The sequence below is a fragment of the Cicer arietinum genome, chromosome 6, assembly GCF_000331145.2.
Source record: "Cicer arietinum cultivar CDC Frontier isolate Library 1 chromosome 6, Cicar.CDCFrontier_v2.0, whole genome shotgun sequence".
Classification (NCBI taxonomy): domain Eukaryota; kingdom Viridiplantae; phylum Streptophyta; class Magnoliopsida; order Fabales; family Fabaceae; genus Cicer; species Cicer arietinum.
Window position 1 is genome coordinate 30547801 of NC_021165.2, and position 19764 is coordinate 30567564.

The 19764-nt window shown below is 32.2% G+C and overlaps 1 protein-coding gene across 1 annotated transcript; it reads left to right on the forward strand.

Annotated features, from left to right (window-relative positions):
* On the forward strand, positions 1-1952 carry LOC101515145 (uncharacterized). The gene is made up of 5 exons (XM_073369498.1): positions 1-15; positions 293-1000; positions 1296-1439; positions 1711-1739; positions 1814-1952. Exons 1-5 carry the CDS (start codon positions 1-3, stop codon positions 1950-1952), a joined length of 1035 nt encoding a protein of 344 aa, XP_073225599.1.
* The last annotated feature ends 17812 nt before the right edge of the window (positions 1953-19764 follow it).

The following is a 19764-nucleotide window of genomic DNA, read 5'->3' on the forward strand; positions in this document are numbered from 1 at the left end:
ATGGTTTCTCGTGTGGTACATCCCTTTTTCTAATTGATTTTCCTATTACTTTTGAAGTGTATATTCTAATATTTATCTATAAGTTTACACAATAGAATAACATATTACAAACATTATTCATAACTTGTTATGTTAATTAACCATCCTTATTCATGTGCAGGTAAACATGAGATTTATGTCTAAAGCATTTGTTTACTCATTATCAATACTTATAATGTTTTCAAGCACAATTTACTCACAACAAAAGGAGTTAGAAAATAATATAAAGTCAGCAACATTTGTGTCATAAAAGTTTGAAATCGGATCTGGAAATGTTGTTGCGAAAGCATTGTTTGATTTTGAGTTTCCAAAGGGTCATATTGGTGTAAAGAGCTTTGATGCTGAACTAATTGATGAAGAAGGAAATTCTATACCGTTATATGAAACATACCTTCATCATTGGTTTGCTTTAAAATTTTTTGTAAATAAGAATATGAATATGTCACACGATCCTCCCATTTTCAAAAGAAATGATAGAACTTGCAATGAAGGTATTCTTCCACAATATTGGGGTTTGGGAAGTGAATCAAGAGGAACACCTTCAAAGATTCCAGAGCCTTTTGCAGTTGAAGTCGGTAATCCTAAAGATATTCCAGAAGGTTGGGAAGAGAAATGGTTATTTAACATCATGATCATTGATACACGTGGTACAAAAAATAGGAAAAGTTGCAGTGAATGTAGGTGTGATCAATTTAATCTCCCACATAATTTTTTTAATGTGACAGTTGACATCAATGGAAAACCATTGAGTCCTGACTATAAAGGAGGAATCTTCTGTTGCCAAGATAAGTTTCAATGCAAATTGAGAAATGGATTTGAAGCCCCAAGAAGAAAGCTTGCCCTAAGATACAAAGTAACATGGGTTGATTGGGACCAACAACAAATTCCTGTTAGGTTTTATATACTTGATTCAACCGATCGGGTGACTACAAATGGTTCTCAAATAATCCATGACTGTCAGGTACTAAATAAGTTATTTAAATAAGTTCAATTTTTTTAATTTTATCGTCAATTAAATTTTGTGTGTAGCTTATGTGGTTAAGTTGTGATACTCGAAACGATTTAGTTTCAAAATTGAAACTATAATTACAAATATAATGTACTAAACATGAGCATTTGTAAAAATAAATAAGTTAAGTTAAAAAAAATATCATTTCAACAATTTATTTATTTGTTTATTGGCATAATAGTCTATTAATTACTGTGCATGTTCGGAGCAAGTGATTTAACAAAGATTTTATGTTATTTTTTTACAGGCTGAGTATACTATTCCAAAAAATAATAGCGGTGACCCTTTTTATGTTCAAAAAGCAAACATCCCTATGCATAAAGGTGGTTATCTTATCTACGACACTGCTCATATGCATTCAGGTGTTGTTAATGCAACTCTATATGCACCGGTAGAATTTAATATTTTAATTTGACTATATTTTGTTAAACTTGATTACACTTGCTTAATTTATTTCTAATCAATAATATTTTTTCTTGATTCTATATATATATAATCAAGTAAATATTTGTGATAATGCATGCATAATATGTAACATTTATTCATTTAAAATTTGATTTATATATAATGTTAGTGTAAATTTTTTTTTGCCCTATAACCAATCACAATTGTCAGATTAATAGAAATGTTTGACTTTAAACGTAACTACTTTTTAAATTAAGCACATGATTAGTTGTGATATGTTGATAGTGTATATTTTTTTTATACTAACAATACATGAAAATTAAAATCATTTATTTATTTATTTTTGGATTAATTAATTAGGATGGAAGGGAATTGTGTACATCAACACCAACATACGGAACAGGAAAGGAAGCAGGAAATGAGGAAGGTTATGCGGTTGGGATGTCAGTGTGTTATCCGAAATCAGGTTCAATCAAAATTAATGATGGTGAAATTGTGACTATAGAATCAAGATATAAGAATGAATTTCTTACTGGAGCTATGGGGCATATGTACATCTATTTGGCTGATCGACTACCACACATAACATAGACATAAAACTTTTATTAAATGTAATCATTTTATCAAACTTTCAGCTTTACCATTCATTTCAGATGAATATGGTGCAACAGTTTCATGTATAATTCCTTGGGTTTTATAAAACTCATTAAACAAACTGGAATCATACTAGGTTCCTCTATCACTACGAAACCTTTTAATCTTTTACTAAATTGATTTTCAGTTTTAGTTACAAAGATCTTAAACATGTCAAGCGCTTCACTTTTATTTTTCATTAGATATACAAAAGTAAAGTCAGAGCAATCGTCAATAAAAATGATGAAATAATGCTTTCCATTTCTGGTTAACGTCCCATCAAGTTCACATATATTAGAGTGTATCAAGTCTAAAGGTTCAGATTCTCTAACTACTGATTTATGTGAACTCTTAGTTATTTTAGCTTGATTGCAAAAATTACATTTTTCAAAATCCTTGAGAGATAACTTTGGAATTAAGCCTAAATTACTTAAATTTGAAATCACATGTTTCTTCATATGACAAAGTCTAGCATGCCAAATATTAAAACCACACAACATGTAAGCAGAAGGAAACATTTTATTGATTTCAACAAAAATATCATTTTTAGAAATGGTGTACAAATTTTCCCCTATAGACTGAGTAAACCCTGCCTTATTGAGACGAAACCTAGAAACCAGATTCTTCTTTATTTCTGGAGTGTGCATGACATCCTTCAGAATTAAGGTCTTTCTAGAGGTGAATATTAGTTCCACATCTCCAATAACAACAACATTAGTGGTGTGGGAATCTCCCAACAACACTTTCTTATCTTCAACAGCAGTGTATGTTTTAAACATAGCACGATCATAACAGACATGGTGTGAGGCGCCAGTCTCTATCCACCAACCATCTGATCCACCAACAAGGTTGATCTCAGTTATCATAGCAACCAATTGCTCTTCTGTCAAGTTAGCCTGATTAGCAAGGCCTGACTTGTTCATACACTTGCGTGCCATATGACCCTCTTTCCCACAACGACAACAGAGAAAGGGGAGAAGGTCATTTCTAGGAGGTGGTTGCTTTCTTGCAATTGGGATTTTTGGAGGGTTCCCATTCTTGTTGTTGTTCTTTGAAGTGTGATTCTGATTTCTTTAGTTGTTTGTCGTTTGGCTTCATAACTGCTCATATGAATTTCTTTTTCTTGTTATTTTCCATAAGAAGAACTTCATCTTTTTGGTCTTGCTTATGAGATTCCTCCTCAATTCTAAGGAGAGTTATCAGACTTTCTAGAGAAAATTCTTTTGTTTTATGCCTGAGAGAATTTTTAAAATCTTTCCAAGCAGGGGACAGTTTGCCAATAATAACAACAATCTAAAACTGTTCATTTAGGGACATACCTTCAAAGATGATCTCGTGAGCAATTTTCTGGATTTCATGAGACTGAACTTCCACTGATATGTCATCTGATATTTGAAGTAGCGGCTAACAACATACTTTTTGGCTCCAGCTTCCTCAATATCATATTTCTTCTTTAGAGCATCGCAAACTTGTTTAACAGTATTGCTGTCAGAACTGTAGTAATCATACATATCATCAGCAAGTCCATTAAGAATATAATTCTTACATAAGTAATTATTATGTTCCCATTGGGTTAATTCAACAACTATCTTATCCTTTTCTGTTTGACTACCCAAAATGTGTGCTCCAAACTTAGGGTTTTGACTCTGAGTTTTGACCAGGCAACAACATATATATGAGATCAAAGATTAAGATTTTGACCGGACAAAAACAGACGCACGAATTCAGGAAGGAAGACTAGATCAGATATTTAATGTTGACTCGGTGGAGGGCAATTACGCAATTAATGTAACAATAGGAGATAAAAACGCAAACATTCTTTTAATTTAAATAAATAAATAATTTATTGATTTTTCATATACTAAAAAATAATACACCACTTAGCCAAGGCCAAGGCCCCAAGCTCGGCCCGATTGAGCTGAGCCGGATGGACAGCGGCGCGCGTGTGGTGTTCAGCTTTGCATGTGTTCTCCCTTCTTTACAAAATTGGGGTACCCCTTGGGGCACACCCCAAGGTACATACCTCCACCTTATAAACACTACTAGTGTGTGATACCCCTCCCATGTGGGACTTCCTTATTTTTTTCAATTCACAACAACACTAGCTCTCATTAATGTCATCATTATTTCCAACAGTCTTCCATTAATATCATCATCATTTCCAACAGGTCTAGGTGGTGTGCGGCGCATAGTATAGGAGATGATCTATGAAGTTTGGATACTCCAAAAACAAAGATATACCCATATCGGATACGTATTCGATACTGATACTCCACATATATTGACGGATACCTATCAAATAATTATCATAACTATTATATTTAGTTTTTTAAAATTAATTTATCCGATACTTTACGGATACTCTTGGATACATATCTTATGAAAATCACGAAAATAAAGAAGGTGAGACAAAGTTTTTGGGACATCAATGGAGATATACATGATCTACATTAAGATGTTACTACTTTTGAATTGAAAATTTTTTCTCTTTGTGAACGATAATTCAAAACTTGGTTTTTTTATGTATGAGAAAATTTAAAGTTCTTTTAGATTGTTAGCTATTGAATAAAATTAATTTTTATTTAAATTGTTTTAACAATATTTTTTGTTGATATCTTAACACATGAGTTAAAATATATTACAAAAATTATGATCATTATAATTATATATTGATGAAAAATGATCCATAGATATTTCTTTATAAGTATTCTACATATATATAATTTTATTAATAAAATTTTTGCCAACGTATCCAAATTGTATTGTATCCTAAATTTTAAAATATTCATGTATCTAAAAAATGTAATGATATTCGTATAAAATACTTTTATATTATTTTAAAATGACGTAAGCGGTTCATATTTTAATATGTTAGTAAGATTTGTAAAAAAAAGTAATACTGGTAAGTAGTTTATATAATAATATTTCAAAATATTTGTAAAACGTTATCACATTAATGTAGTTATTTAAAAAAAATTATTAATAAAATCAATGATATTAATACAAAATTATGACCGTTGAGATGGAGTCCATACAATTTTTATATATTTTTTAGTCACCATTTTGATTTACAGGGACTTTTTAAAGGACTATAATAAAATGTTGAAATTTTATAAAGACTAAAATTTATTTACCAACAAAATTAATTATACATCATTTAAAAATTGATTTAGTTAATTTTTTTATTATGATTTATTATATTATTTATAAATTCTTCCTTAATTGACATGTCACAATTTATTATTTAGTAATATGTAGTTGTTGTCACTAACAAAATAATCCTTTTGAAAAATAAAACATAGTTTATATATATAAAACTGATCTAATCAATGATTATGTTAAATTTATTTAATTTTAAGAATATATATATATATATATATATACACCATAAACATCCTGGATTCAAGGGTGCATATCAACAGTAGGAATAAATATACTATGCAAGATCAACAGAGTTTCTGATGCACAAGATCAGCCTGAGCTGCAAGTGCAGAGCATACTTAATATGCAGAAATTAAACAACAGTTTTTACAATGCAATATATTAAAACATGACTAAAATTAATACATGATTAATACTTACAATGGTTTTGGAATACTGAAAAGAAAATATTACAAGTTTTGGAAATATTGGAGACACTCAAGATTTCTAACTCTGTGTGTTTTCTCTGTTCTAAAAACTTTGCCTTGGAAGTGAAGGGGAGCCTTCCTTATATAGGAAAACATTCCTTCTTTTGCTAACTTGTGTAGTGGAGGAAATGATGAGATTCCTTCTACTCTTCGCTTTCGGTGGTAGTGGGTAAAGAAGTGGCAGACAAGTGTCATACAACTTTAGCTTTCACTTTTGTCTTTTTTGACGTTTTTCTTTTGTCTTCTGATGTCAATTGAGAACGAATTTTCCACGAAATTTCCTTTTGTCGTTTTCTTTCAACGTTGTTTTTTTTTTTTAATTATTTTTTTGAGTTCATAACCAAAAATGGGCTAGGCCCAATACATGACAGACTAAACAAATTTTTGGATCAAAATACAATTTTGTTTTGAATTGGGCCTAAAATATTCGGACCAATGTCTTGATGATTTGATAGGGGTGAAGAGGCCAAAACAGTCGTCTTCATTATCGTCTCCCAAATTAATGGAAGTTTTTGAAGCTGTGCCTAAAGAAGTTTGTGAGGATTGGGCCTTGCTCTTGAGAAGTTGGGCCATGATCTCAAAGTATTCATCTTCAGTTTTTGCTGCTGCTAACTGAGTTTGTCAAACGATTTCTGAGTCAAGAATTGAGTTTGTATTGGGTGAGGTTTATGCAACCCCTGCTTTTGGAGCCATGAGGATACAAATTGATTTTTGATACTTGGTGGAATAGAGAATTTTGTCCACCATCTGACTTTGAATCTTCTAACGAGGATTGTTTGGGCGTTTGTTTGATCGATTTCAAAATACCAGGCTAAAATCCATGGTAAGAATAATTTTGTAGAGAAGAGCATTAAAGGATGAAAAATGCGTTCTCTGTCTGTGGGTTTGTAGTGTGTTTTGTATAGTTGGAAGCTTTCTTGGACTTCCGGTTTTAAGATATATGGAATAGAGCCATTCAGTTTCCACTAATTGGGCAAACCATTGAGGGATTTTTGAAGGATTCATGGTTAGATTAAAGAAAAATAGCCAAGTATATTTCTGGTTTTGGATGAGGAAAACATTATACCAGGCCTATTGGTAGTCCCAGTAATTGAAAGTCCTACAATGGTTTATTGTGGTTTTGAAATCAAGTGGGAATTGTTTTGGGGTATGAAGGTTTGATCCCCATTAGAAATATGGGATCATTTCATGGATTTTTGCTGTTGAATAGGCCAATAGGCCTTCTATTGGGTTATCTTGAATTGTTACATATCCTATTAATTCAAGAATAGATTTGTAGTAAGGCTGGGGTTTTATTATAAAAGTAGTTCTCTATTGTCCAAATGTTTTGAAATTCTGCTTTAACAAAATACTCAGATTTTGGTTTAAAGTTTGTTAAAGAAACCTGAGATTCGTTTTGTTTTGAAATCATTTTTGAAAATTTCTTCTATGGGAGTTTTGAAATGGTTTTACAAGATGATTCCTCCTGTGAAAGTTTTGAAAGAATATTTTGAATGTTTTGAGAAGGGGTTTTTGAAGATGAAGACTCTCCCTTCTCTTGATTTTGAAGAAATTGCAGTCCCTTTGAGAGACATTCAATCTCCTTTTAGAGCATTTGGAGCTTTGTGATTTTCTATAAACAAACCTTTTATTGCTTCAATGTTTTGAGGTTGAGAAACTTGTTGGCTGTCAAGCCATTTTGGAATTTGGTTTTGGGCTTCATGCTCGAGTTTTGCAGATGAAATGGGTTTTCTTGTAGTTGGTCCTTCTGGACCTCTATTCTTTTGGATTTTTTCGACATCTCTCAAGTTTTGTTTTGGAGAAATTCTCTGGTTAGAAAATCCAGAACTGAATTTTGGTCTCCTTTAATAAATTCAATTTCAAAATAAAAAATACTAAGGATTGCTTGCCCGCTGGCGAAAATCTATTTTGATGCAATATTTTGGGCATCCTTTTGTAAAACTTTTTTTTGCAGATTTACAATCAATTCGAAGTAAAAATTTTTGATTGAGTAAATCACTTTGAAATTTTGTAATGCACATGACAATTGAAAGAATTTCCTTTTTTTATTGTAGTATAATTCTTTTGAAAGTCATTCTAGTGTGCAGATGTAAACTGGACAATGCATTCTTTGTTATTTATTTTTTGTTTTAGAATACCCCCATATCCTAAATCTGAAGCATCTATCTCAACAATTTTTTGGGCTGATCGGTCAGCTAGATGCAGGAATGGTATTTCTCTAACCTGTTTTTTTAATTATTTGACCTATTCTAGTGTGTTCTTTTGACCATGTGACAGGGTTTTTCTTTAACCTATCATGGATATGTTTTACTATTCTATTAATATTTGGACAGAAGTCTAAGACGTAGTTTAGACTTCTTAAGAACCTTTGCAATTGGATTTTATCAAGAATTTTGTCTGGGAATTTATCCGCAAAAGTTAAGAACCTTTCAATAGGGGTGATTGTACCATGAGAAATATAGTGTCCTAGGAAACAAATTTTTTTTTGGAAAAGGGAAATTTTGGATTTTGAAACAATCAATCCATTTTTCTTAGTGATCATGAAAAATGTTTTTAGGTGTTTAAAATGTTGTTCAATGTTTTCATGAAAAATTAAAACATCGTCAATATAGGCAATACATATTTGTGAGAATGGATTTTTGTAGAAATCTATTTGATACAATGCTATTTTTTTATTAGATTTTTGTAGAAATCTATTTGATACAATGCTACTTTTTCATTAGATTTTTGTAGAAGTCTATTTGATACAATGCTACTTTTTAAGCAGTTTAGGTCTGCCCTTGTATCAAAAAGTGCAATTGCATCAAATTTGAAATCTTCAGAAAATACCAATGTAATTTTGATTAAATATTTTCTTGTTGTCACAGCTCGTAAAACAAATAAGAAATCTGTTGGGATTTCTTGTAAGTTTTCAATTTTGTTTTCTAAGGGTAGTGAATAATTATCTTCTTCTTCTCCGTCCTGTTCTGGTTCAAAATAATTTTGAATTTGAATTTGGGAGAGAAGATTTTGTAGAATATTTGAATCAAATTGTTGTTTTGTTTAAGAGTTTTTAACTCTTATTTTACAATTTTAATCTCTTCTTGCAGATATTGGATTGTGACAGGGGTTCGTGATCTTGTTCTTTTCCCCAAGATATTTGTTAAGTCATAAGTGGTTTTAGGAAGGAATTTTGATGAGGATGTGGAAGACTGACTTTGTTTTGATTCAAAAGTATTTAACAACTTTCCTATTATTTCTTTTTGAAGTTTCGTATCTTCATCAGCCTGTTTTATTATATCAAGAATTAGCTCTTGATCTTTTGTTAAAACACTAATTGAATTTGAACTAGATTTTGAGTCATTAGTGGACTCGGAGGTCCCTAATTCATCAAACTGTAAAGGTTTATTAGTTTCTGACGAACCTATTTTAGTATTTGTTTGTGTTTCTTCTTCTGAGGTTTCTAAAAGTATTGCCTTAATTTTTTGAATAATTTCTTCATCAATTTTTAATTCACGAAGTTTTCTATTTCTATTGCAGTATTTTGAAATGTGTCCTGTTTGGCCACATTTATAATTTGTTTTGAAGTTTGAGGTTTGAACTTCTTTTGAAAAGGTTTTCTTTTCTTGTAAAATTTTTGAGGTTTAGATTTCTTACAGATTTCATGTTTGCCTGGTTTTGAAAAAGACTTTATGTGAGGTTTTTTTAGAAGTTTTTGAACAAGATCCTCCACAGTCTTTTGAAACATTTGTCGTGGGTATTTCAAACTGTTTACAAAAAGATCCTAGTTCTTGCGTAGTTCTTTTCATTTCCCATTTTAGATGTGTTTGAAGTTTTAAATCTTGACAGATTTTTAAACCTTCTTTTTGTATGAAACAAACCAATTCCCCATAAGTTAATTCATTATAAGGGATTTGGTTTATCCCATAGACTTCTTTAATTTTGTTTCTAACCTTTTCTCCTAAAAGGGTTGGAAGTCCCGCAAGGAATTTTGACTTCCAGAAAGGTTGGTTTGAGTCTTCTCTAAGCATAACTCTAGTTAGGAAAGTGTTTTTGTAATGTTGAAATTCATATAGTTTTTTACATCTAAGGTTTGAAAGGAGTTATGCATTCTTATCTTTTAAGTGAGATGGATCACCTATGAAATTCAGGCTAATTGTGTGAATTAGTGTTGCAATTGCATCAGGTATTGGGTTTCCTATCTCGTCGACGATGGGAATTCCTTCCTCTGTGTTTTGGATTGCATTCAAAATTAGGTTTTGAGGAGGTGTGAGATGATAATCCCACTATCCTTTTAGCTGGCTTGAGAATCCTGCTATTAGGAGTTTAGCTATGGCTTTGTCAGGTGTATTTGCCTAGGTTTTGTAGGCATTTGATGCCATTGTCATTTGTTGAAGGAGACTTAGGATGTTGTATTCAGACATATCATCTATGTTCCACTCATAGACAATACTGACATTGAATTTAGATTGAGAAAGGACGTTAGGTATGTTCTCAATACCTAGGTATGGTGCTGTAACCATGGCTAAAGGTTGACCCTTCTGCCATTGGAGTCTGCATAGGTTTTGTGTTTCTTGTTCAACTTCCGAAACCTGGACTAAAGTCGTAACTGTTTTTTCTAAGGTATTCTTAGCTACCAATGGTGTAAAGGTAGAAGAATGTTCTATCCTACTGAGTTGGTCATGTAAGTCTTCGGTAAATTTTGATTTTCCTTCTCTAAAGAGTTTTTGGCTTGTTTTTGAGATTTGAAATGGTTTAAAAACTGAGTTTTTTAGTTTTGATTTTATTGTCTCAGTTGGGGAAACAACAGTAATCTTTTGATGTTTTTCTATCTTAGTTAATTGTTTTGCAATTGTGTTAAGATGAGCATTCGTAAAATTATTTTGTTGAAGGATATGTCTAATATCTTTTTCTAAACTATTACTTGGGATTTTGTAAGGTGCAACTTCTATTGTCTGTTCTAAGTGTGTTATTTTGATTTGTCTTAATGGTGCATGTTCAAATTGTATTTTCATACCATTTGACATTTCCCATTATGTAGTTTTATTTCTAGTTGTTATGGAATTTACTGAATTTTGGTTTTGTTTGAATGAGTAAGAAATTTGGTTTTGTGTTGCATAAATTTCAAACCAATCGAAAAATAAAATATGGGTTTTGTTTTGTAAAATGAACTCATAAAATTCATTTTGAATGTCTTTTCTTTGTTTTAGAAAGTTTTTGAAGAACCATGTTCTTTTTTTTGTATTTTTGGAAGCATAGAAATCATTATGGAGAATTGTTTTATCAACTTTAAATTCTTTTTCTATGACATTTAATTCATTAATAACATATTCAGTTATTGCAGAAAAAGATGGTGAAGTTGGTGGAAAAATATTTTGTTGTTCCTCATTAGTATTCTGAGGTGCTGTATAGATTTGATGAGCTACATTTGTAGAGTAATCTATGTTTTGAAAAGAAGCACTTGATATGCTAGAACACGAAAAACGTGGTTTTGAAAAGTTTTCTATTTTATGAGGTAATTGTATTACAGAAGGGAGTCTGGAGGAACCAGCATCAGAATACCTGGCGTTGGAAGTTCTTGAAAAACTTAGTTTTACCCTTCCATCATTGTATTGGATGACTTCCCTCATGTTGTTGTTTGGTTTTGATTGTTTAAGAGACTGTGGTTTAACAACTCCTTCCAGAATTCATTCTTCAGGAAGATTTATATCTTTTTAAAGGATGGTTTTTGGAATAACAATGTTTGCCTTTGTTAAATCAGTTTGTAAAAATAGAGTTTCACCTTTTTTATTTTCAATATTTTTTTGTTGCCGTAAAGACCAAAAACATTGTTTTGTAACGTACGTGAATTAAGATTGCGTATATACTAAGATGTTTACGCAATTTCAGTTCACGTACATGGCTTATTATTCAGCATTCAATGATTACGCAATCTTAGTTCACATAGGTGTACGTGAATTCAGATTGCGTACACTATGAGGATTCAAGTTTCAAACTCCATTGATTACGCAATCTGAGTTCACGTATATGTACGTGAATTCAAATTGCGTAAAGTCTTAGATTTTTAATTTTTTTTAAACATACGTGAACTAAGTTCACGTAACTCCAGAACGTACGTGAACTGAGTTCACGTAACTCCAGAACGTACGTGAACTGAGTTCACGTAACTCCAGAACCTACGTGAACTGAGTTCACGTAAAAATCCACAGATTTACAAAAAAAAAATAACATACCTTTCTATGATGATTTTTGTATGTGAGTTATGAGGTGTGATGAAAGTTGATAAATGTGAGTTATGAGATAATAAATGTGTAACATTGATGGCAGGGGCATTTTGAACATTTTGATTTTTTTTTAATTTTGAGGAGTGTGAATAGCAATTTGGAGGGTGTTGGTAGCAATATTGTATTTTTTATCATACACCAGTAGAAATATGGTTGTGTTTTGTAAAAAAAAAAAATTAATATGATTGAGTTGTGCTTTATCAAAATTGAATGACTGTAATTATTTACAAAATAAAAAAATTGGTTGTGTAATGAATTACGAATCATTCACGGATTAGGTGGGAAATGGATCATCTCCATTGAAAATTTTCTCAACTTTTCTCTAGTGGAAATTTAACCATCTAACATGAGAAAGAAAAAGATATTAAAATTATAAAGAAGACGATGAGTTTTAATGGTGGAGATTGAAAATGGTAGAAAAACAAATGAAAAGTATAACTGAGAGAATCCAAATCTGATTAAATGCAATCATAGCCTCTCGACATTTCGATCAAGATTAACAGTTTACATTTAAAATTAGATTTTCAGATTAAAAATAAATAAATAAAATTGATTTAAGCCAATTGTTCAAAAAAGACCAAGTATTATTTAAACCGACCGAGTCACTAATTTTGAACATTTTTCACCGAATTGCACCGGTTTAAATCGGTCTAATTACATGAACATTTCCTAGCATAAATGTTGTCGATCAATTTTTATATATTAAGTTGAATTGGATTATGAGTTATGCTTATAGAACCTCTATTGTCACAATTTACAATTTTAATGGAATGTTTATTTGAATTTCCAACTCTTCAAAAAGGTATTTGCAGCCATAACACTACACATACACCTTGAGCCATGGCTCTACATTCAACTTCAGCGTGACTCCTTGCTATAACACTTTTTTTCTTGTAATGCCATATAACTAAGTTACCACAAACAAAGGTAAAGGTGCAGTAACCTAATATAGACCTTTTACCTTTGAAGAAGCAGCCATATACTGTAGATGCGAACATATATGGACTTTGTAAGAGAAGAAATCGGCTTTGTTTTCCTTACATTTTCAATCACACAATCTCTTACTGAAAGTGTTGGAACATAGAAAGTATGTTAGTGTATGAATTTAAAAATTGTTGAAGCCCCACGTTGGAAAACTCTCATATATTAAGTAGTTTTCAACTCTATAAATATTAAAATCTCACATTAGATAGTTAACATATGTAGGTTTGCTTCCATCACTATGTAAAGAGTGTCAATGAAAAATATATCAACATTTTTCTTTTTTCTCCCTCTTTTGTTTGATGCGAGCCACTTCTTCATTTTCTTTCGGTCCCTTTGGTTTTTTTCTTATAGTGTCATATATCTAAGTTACCATAAACAATGGTAAAGGTGCAATAACCTAATATAGACCTTTTATCTATGATATCCTTCCCAATCAGCATTAGTATAGACTTCTACAATTTATAATCAATCTTCTTAAAGGATAAAATTTTGTCGCACTGATTAAGATGCTCCTTATATATGGTAAATACATGAATTAGCTTACTATAAAACCAATGTTTGGTCGAGTATGAGATAGATAAATTAGTCTTTTAATTAATCTTTGATACATGAATGTGTCAACTGAGATTCATTCCTTGTTCCGTCAAATTTATGATTTAGATTAATTGGGATTTCTACAGGTCTCTATCCACTCATACATGTCACCTTAAGAAGGTCAAGAACATACTTTTTTTGTGAGAGCACAATTCTCTCTTTTGGGCGAGCTATCTCCATTCTTATGAAGTATCTCAATGATCACAAGAATTTAATTTCAAATTATGAGCCATTTTCAAGGTACTCATTTCTACAAAGTCATCTCATCTCATGTGACTATTATATCATCCACATATACTATCTTGATGAGAACTTAGGAGGAACATTTTAGATCCACTCATAGTTTCAAGAATAAAGAAGGAAGATTAGGTGTATTAAATGTTGTTCATTATTGTTTTATTTTAACTAAGTTGTAATAAAAAGTGCGGGTGCATAATATTTTTTAATTAGGCATCAACGCTTACATTTACTAATAGGTGTGCTTCCCAAATTAAGTTTAGGTTTTTGTGTGTGTGTGTTTGTTGATTTAAAAGTGTGGGCTAAAGCATACACAAAGAAGATGAAAATGGGGGTTCAAAAGAGGGTGCAAGAGCACTTATTTGGTGTAGAAGTATTAAACCTTAGATAATTTTAGAGTTGGTTGGAGTCTCTTGAGTTTTGTAACCATTGTTGGATTTTGAATTTCAAAAACTATTTAAAATTCACAATTTATGCCACCGAAGATATTACTGGGTTGAGTCGCGGACTAGGTCGCTCTCTTTAAGACGTTTCGCGGCACTGCCCAAATTGTGCAAGGCAGACTATCAACCACGAAGTCCCCAGGATAAAACAGCCCAGATTCACTGTATCGGAGTTCCACTGCACCGTAGAAAACCGTTCTAGAATTACACCATCCATATGGCAGTTTAAGCCACTCTCAATATGACAATCAAAGTCACTCTCAATATGGTACTATGACCATTCATAACTACGACATAATATCCGCTCAAAAAGACAAAAAAAACAAATGGACTACGGCATAACAACCGCTCAAAAAACCGAAAGGATTACGGCATAACAACCGCTTTAAAACCGAAGGGACTACGGCATAATAACCGCTCTAAAACCGAAGGGACTACGGCATAATAACCGCTCTAAAACCGAAGGGACTGCAGCATAATAACCGCTTTAAAACCGAAGGGACTGCGGCATAATAACCGCTTTAAAACCGAAGGGACTGAAAGAAAGGGGAGAAGTGACTCGAAAATTAAGCGATCAGAATATAAGAGGGAGAAAAGAGAAAGTTGGGAAAAGCATCCAACTTTGTTGTACTTTTCACAATAGCTTGAAACTCATTATATAGTGATGGAAGCAAAGTCACATATGTTTTCTAAACAATGTGGGACTTTAGTATGTATAGAATTAAAACTACACAAAACATGATAGTTTTTCAAAGTGGGATTTCAAAAAATATTCTTACCAATGTGGGACTTGAATTTTAAAAAACAAGTTTCTTTCCACTTAAATTTACAAAAAATATTTATTTCCAATGTGGGACTTCAACACATTTTTAAATTCACACTATAACATACATATGTTCCAACAATCCCCCACTTGAATTTAAAAAAAAGTTTCTTAAAATAGCATCAAGTTAAAAAAAGTTTCTTAAAATAGCATCAAGTGCTTCTATAAGATCATGCATAAACAAAGGTGTCTTTCGACTTGAACCTTTGCATAGCGAGTAAGATTCAGATTCAACAAGAGTAACCGTAGTTTTGAACTCTATCTCTGACATCAAACCCACACACAACCTTTTCATTAGGTGTATTCTAAAAAGCCCGTGCATTTAGGGCCCTGCACGTGTATCCCAGTCTAGTGAATGCTCTAGGAATTCTACCTTGAAATTCCATAGGAAGCGGCCCCCACTTCCACATTCACGTAGGTGAGTCTATCAAGAGTACTCCTGTAGCCACTAGGTACCCCACTCCATATAGAGTATAGATCTCATTAAGAGTTTCTATTATCTCATCCTTTTATCGCTTCAGGAATCATGCTTCTCATTTTAAACATAGCATGTTCATCTCATATCACTATGACTTGTTATTACCCATTGAACCTAATTCTTGGGATCTCCAGTCTTTTAGGTCGGGTTACCATCATAAGTGACTCATTTATCTATAGGCATTAGTCCCATCCTTTTGGATGTATTTTGGACTCATCTCAACCAGCTTGCTTCTTCACTAGTAGTAGCTAGTGCTATCATTTCAGACTTCATAGTGGACTGAGCCAATATCGTCTGTTCTTCGATTTCCAAGATACAATACCATTCACTATATTAAAATATAGTCATCGATTGCTTTGGAGTCATCTGATAAGATGTTCCAATCAGCATCATTGTATCCTTCAAGGATAGTAGGAAATCTTCGATAATATAATCCGAGACTCATGGTCCTTTTCAGGTATCTCATGACTCTTTCCATAGCGTGCCAATGCTCCATACTAGGTCTACTAGTAAACCTGCACAATAATCCCACGACATAGGCAATGTCGGGTCTAGTACAATCAGTGGCATACCTGAGGCAGCCAATGATGCTCGCATATTCCGTTTGTTTAACACCTTCCCCAGTGTAATTGAAAAGTTTCACACTTAGATCATATGGTGTGCAAGCAGGTTTATAGTCAAAGTAATTATATTTCTTTACGATATTTTCAATATAGTGAAATTGATCCAAAGAAATTCCCTTTTCTGACCTAGTAATCTTGATTCCAAGGATTACATTAGCTTCTCCGAGGTCTTTCATATCAAAGTTGTTACACAACAATGATTTCAAAATATTTACAGCATGAATGTTTGAATCAAATATGAGTATCTCGTCTACATAGAGACATATGATAGTGCAAATGCCATTTTCAAATTTGTGGTAAATACATTTGTCACTTTCATTCACTTTAAACTCATTCGATATAATAAAGTTATCAAACTTTTCATGCCATTTCTTTGGAGCTTATTTAAGACCATACATGGATTTATCTAACATACATACCTTGTATTCTTGTCCTTGAATTACAAAACCTTTAGGTTGCTCCATAATAGATTTCTTCTTCCGAATCACCTTTTAAAAAGTTGTTTTAACATCCATTTGGTGTGTCACAAAGTTAATACACCCTCCATATGGCAGTTTAAGCCACTCTCAATATGACAATCAAAGTCACTCTCAATATGGTACTATGACCATTCATAACTACGGCATAATAACCGCTCAAAAAGACAAAAAAAACAAATGGACTACGGCATAACAACCGCTCAAAAAACCGAAAGAATTACGGCATAACAACCGCTTTAAAACCAAAGGGACTACGGCATAATAACCGCTCTAAAACCAAAGGGACTGCGGCATAATAACTGCTTTAAAACCGAAGGGACTGCGGCATAATAACCGCTTTAAAACCGAAGGGACTGCGGCATAATAACCGCTTTAAAACCGAAGGGACTGAAAGAAATGGGAGAAATGGCTCGAAAATTAAGCGAGCAGAATATAAGAGGGAGAAAAGAGAAAGTTGGGAAAAGCATCCAACTTTGGTGTACTTTTCACAATAGCATGAAACTCATTATATAGTGATGGAAGCAAAGTCACGTATGTTTTCTAAACAATGTGGGACTTTAGTATGTATAGAATTAAAACTACACAAAACATGATAGTTTTTCAAAGTGGGAGTTCAAAAAGTATTCTTACCAATGTGAGACTTGAATTTTAAAAACAAGTTTCTTTCCAATTAAATTTTAAAAAAAATATTTGTTTCCAATGTGAGACTTCAACACATTTTTAAATTCACACTATAACATACATATGTTCCAACAACCATCAACTCATTGAAAGGGACATGGCATTAGGAGGAGACAAGGCCATTAAATGAGAGAGTTACAATTTGCAACCAAGGCTAATGCTAGTAATTGTAGATTTTCTTTTATCTTGTACAATCAACAAGTCGTTCTCTTCTTCCCAATATGTATGCACGGCATGTGTGAATAAAATAGATGAATTTTGTTGGAAAATGACACATCGTGTATATGTGAAAATCTGGTCTTTTTTCGGTTATGAATTCGACCATCCTTTTGATTTTATCATGTTAAAATCAAATTTATCTGTAGCGATCATTAAATTTAAAACTTATCATTTTTCCTTCTCGATAAAATAAAAGTATGATGCCATCCTCGTGACTTCTCAATATTTTATCTTTCTTCTTATTACAATTTTATTGTTGATGTTTTTACAATGATGCCATTTTCTATTTTTTGTCATAATAATTCTACCAATTTATAATTATTGTTCTAATGTCCACAATTTCGAATTATATATGTGTTGTCAACGATATAGAATGACAAATCATTTATTTAGGTAGTCATCAAGTGATAATAAAAGCAAGATTCCATGTGGACCATTTCTTGTTAAAATTTTGAAATTCTCTATTGTTTTCTTTGTTATTTTTGAGGTTTCAAAAGGGAATTCAAGATAACTTATTTGATGTAGAAGTATTCAACCTTTGATGCTTTGAGGGTTGATGGGAGTCTCTTGAGTTTTGTAACCAACACATTGAGAGGGAACTTTGTTGAGACAAAATCTCAATTTAATGTTTTGATGAAAACAAACAAAAAGTTAATTAAGAATGTTAATTATGATTCTAAATGTTAGGTTAATTTAACTTGTGCTTTTGAGTGAATTTAATTAAGAACAGAATCAAGCAAAGCAAAGAAAACATCAACAAGAACATTAAAACAGAGAAAGATCTCCAGCTTCAAAAATGTTCATCACAGCATGTTGATCAAACTTTTTCTACCTCTTTAACAAAGAGTCTGCCCTGGAAATTTGTCCATATCTAATCAGTACATGGCAAGGAACAAGTAGGAATCATCCAGACTCAAAAAGGCTATTTGGTCTCAAAGATCAAAGGACTCAAAGACAGACAAAAATCACGACAGTCTGCAAACTCCAAAAATCAAATGTCAAGAAAGTTCGATCAATCTGAGCATATGACAAGACAATAACAAAGGAAATCCAGAACGTTTAAAACGGGAACTCCAGAATGATTATTGAAGCTCAAGAAAGTTCAAACTGACAAACCAAAAACGTTAATCATTCTCCGTTTTTCTGCACAGAGACAGCAACTCTGTTTCTCTCTGTTTTGATCTGCAATTCATCTCCAACCTTCTCTAGCAACACTCAAGACTCAAGACAGAGAATGTACCATCCAAGATCAATGAAGAAATGTCAAAGAAAGGGCAGAGATGCTTTAAATGCTAAACCAATAAAGTCAAAAAGCTATTTCAAAGAAGGATTATTTTTATTCTGAAATAATGTTTCAGTCAAAAAGCAGGGCCTCTCCAACAACTCTTTTGTACCTTCATTCAGTGCCTCTACAGCCTATAAATAGAAGGCCAATATCCAGAATCAAGTTAAGAAATTCAAGTGCTGAAACATCCATAAATCAATCACATACACACTTGAAATTCTGCTCATTCGCAAAAACAGAGGCTGTCATACATTCTGCTATTTTGCAAAAACAGTTGCTGAGTCATCTTCATATAGAGATTGTGTAATTATCAGCAAACCCTTTGTAAAGAATCAATTCTCAAACAAGAGTTGAGAAATCTCAGATTCTGTCAAAACAATCAAATTGTAAAAACTCAAACTATAAGAGAATTGCTTTCTGGGTGGAAAGTAATTAAGGTGGAAACAGATCAAGGTTGATCTAAGCTAGGTGCTGTAAAACCAAGAAGGTTCTTTGTTTTAAACACTTAGTTGAAAATCTCACGGTTGTGAGGACTGGACGTAACCCGAGTTGGGTGAACCAGGATATATCGTTTTGTGGTATCTCTTCCCTTATCTATTTACTTTCAGTTTGATTGATTATCAAGTTAATTACATAAATTGAATTACTAATTTTAACTAACCAAGAACGTTCTCCGTTTTCTGGTTAAAACCAAGAACGTTCTCCGTTTTCTGTTTTCACAACCAAGGTCAATCTTGAGTTATTTTCTTAAGTTTTTAACAGGAATTTTTAAAAGGTGCATTTACAATTCAAACCCCCCCTTTCTTGTAAATTGACATTGTTACTTCAATTGGCATCAGAGCTCGGTCTCTAAAATTTGAACACCTAACAAGTATTAGAGAAAAAGATCTATAAGAAAAATGTCAAAAAAGATGTACATTGCTGAAGGAGTGTCATTATA

Bases quoted from the DNA above. Each gene is read 5' to 3' on its own strand.
- LOC101515145 (XM_073369498.1), top strand. The intron at 1,440-1,710 runs GTAGAATTTAAT...TTTTAAATTAAG, and splicing joins ATGCAACTCTATATGCACCG to CACATGATTAGTTGTGATAT. The intron at 1,740-1,813 runs GTATATTTTTTT...TTAATTAATTAG, and splicing joins AGTTGTGATATGTTGATAGT to GATGGAAGGGAATTGTGTAC.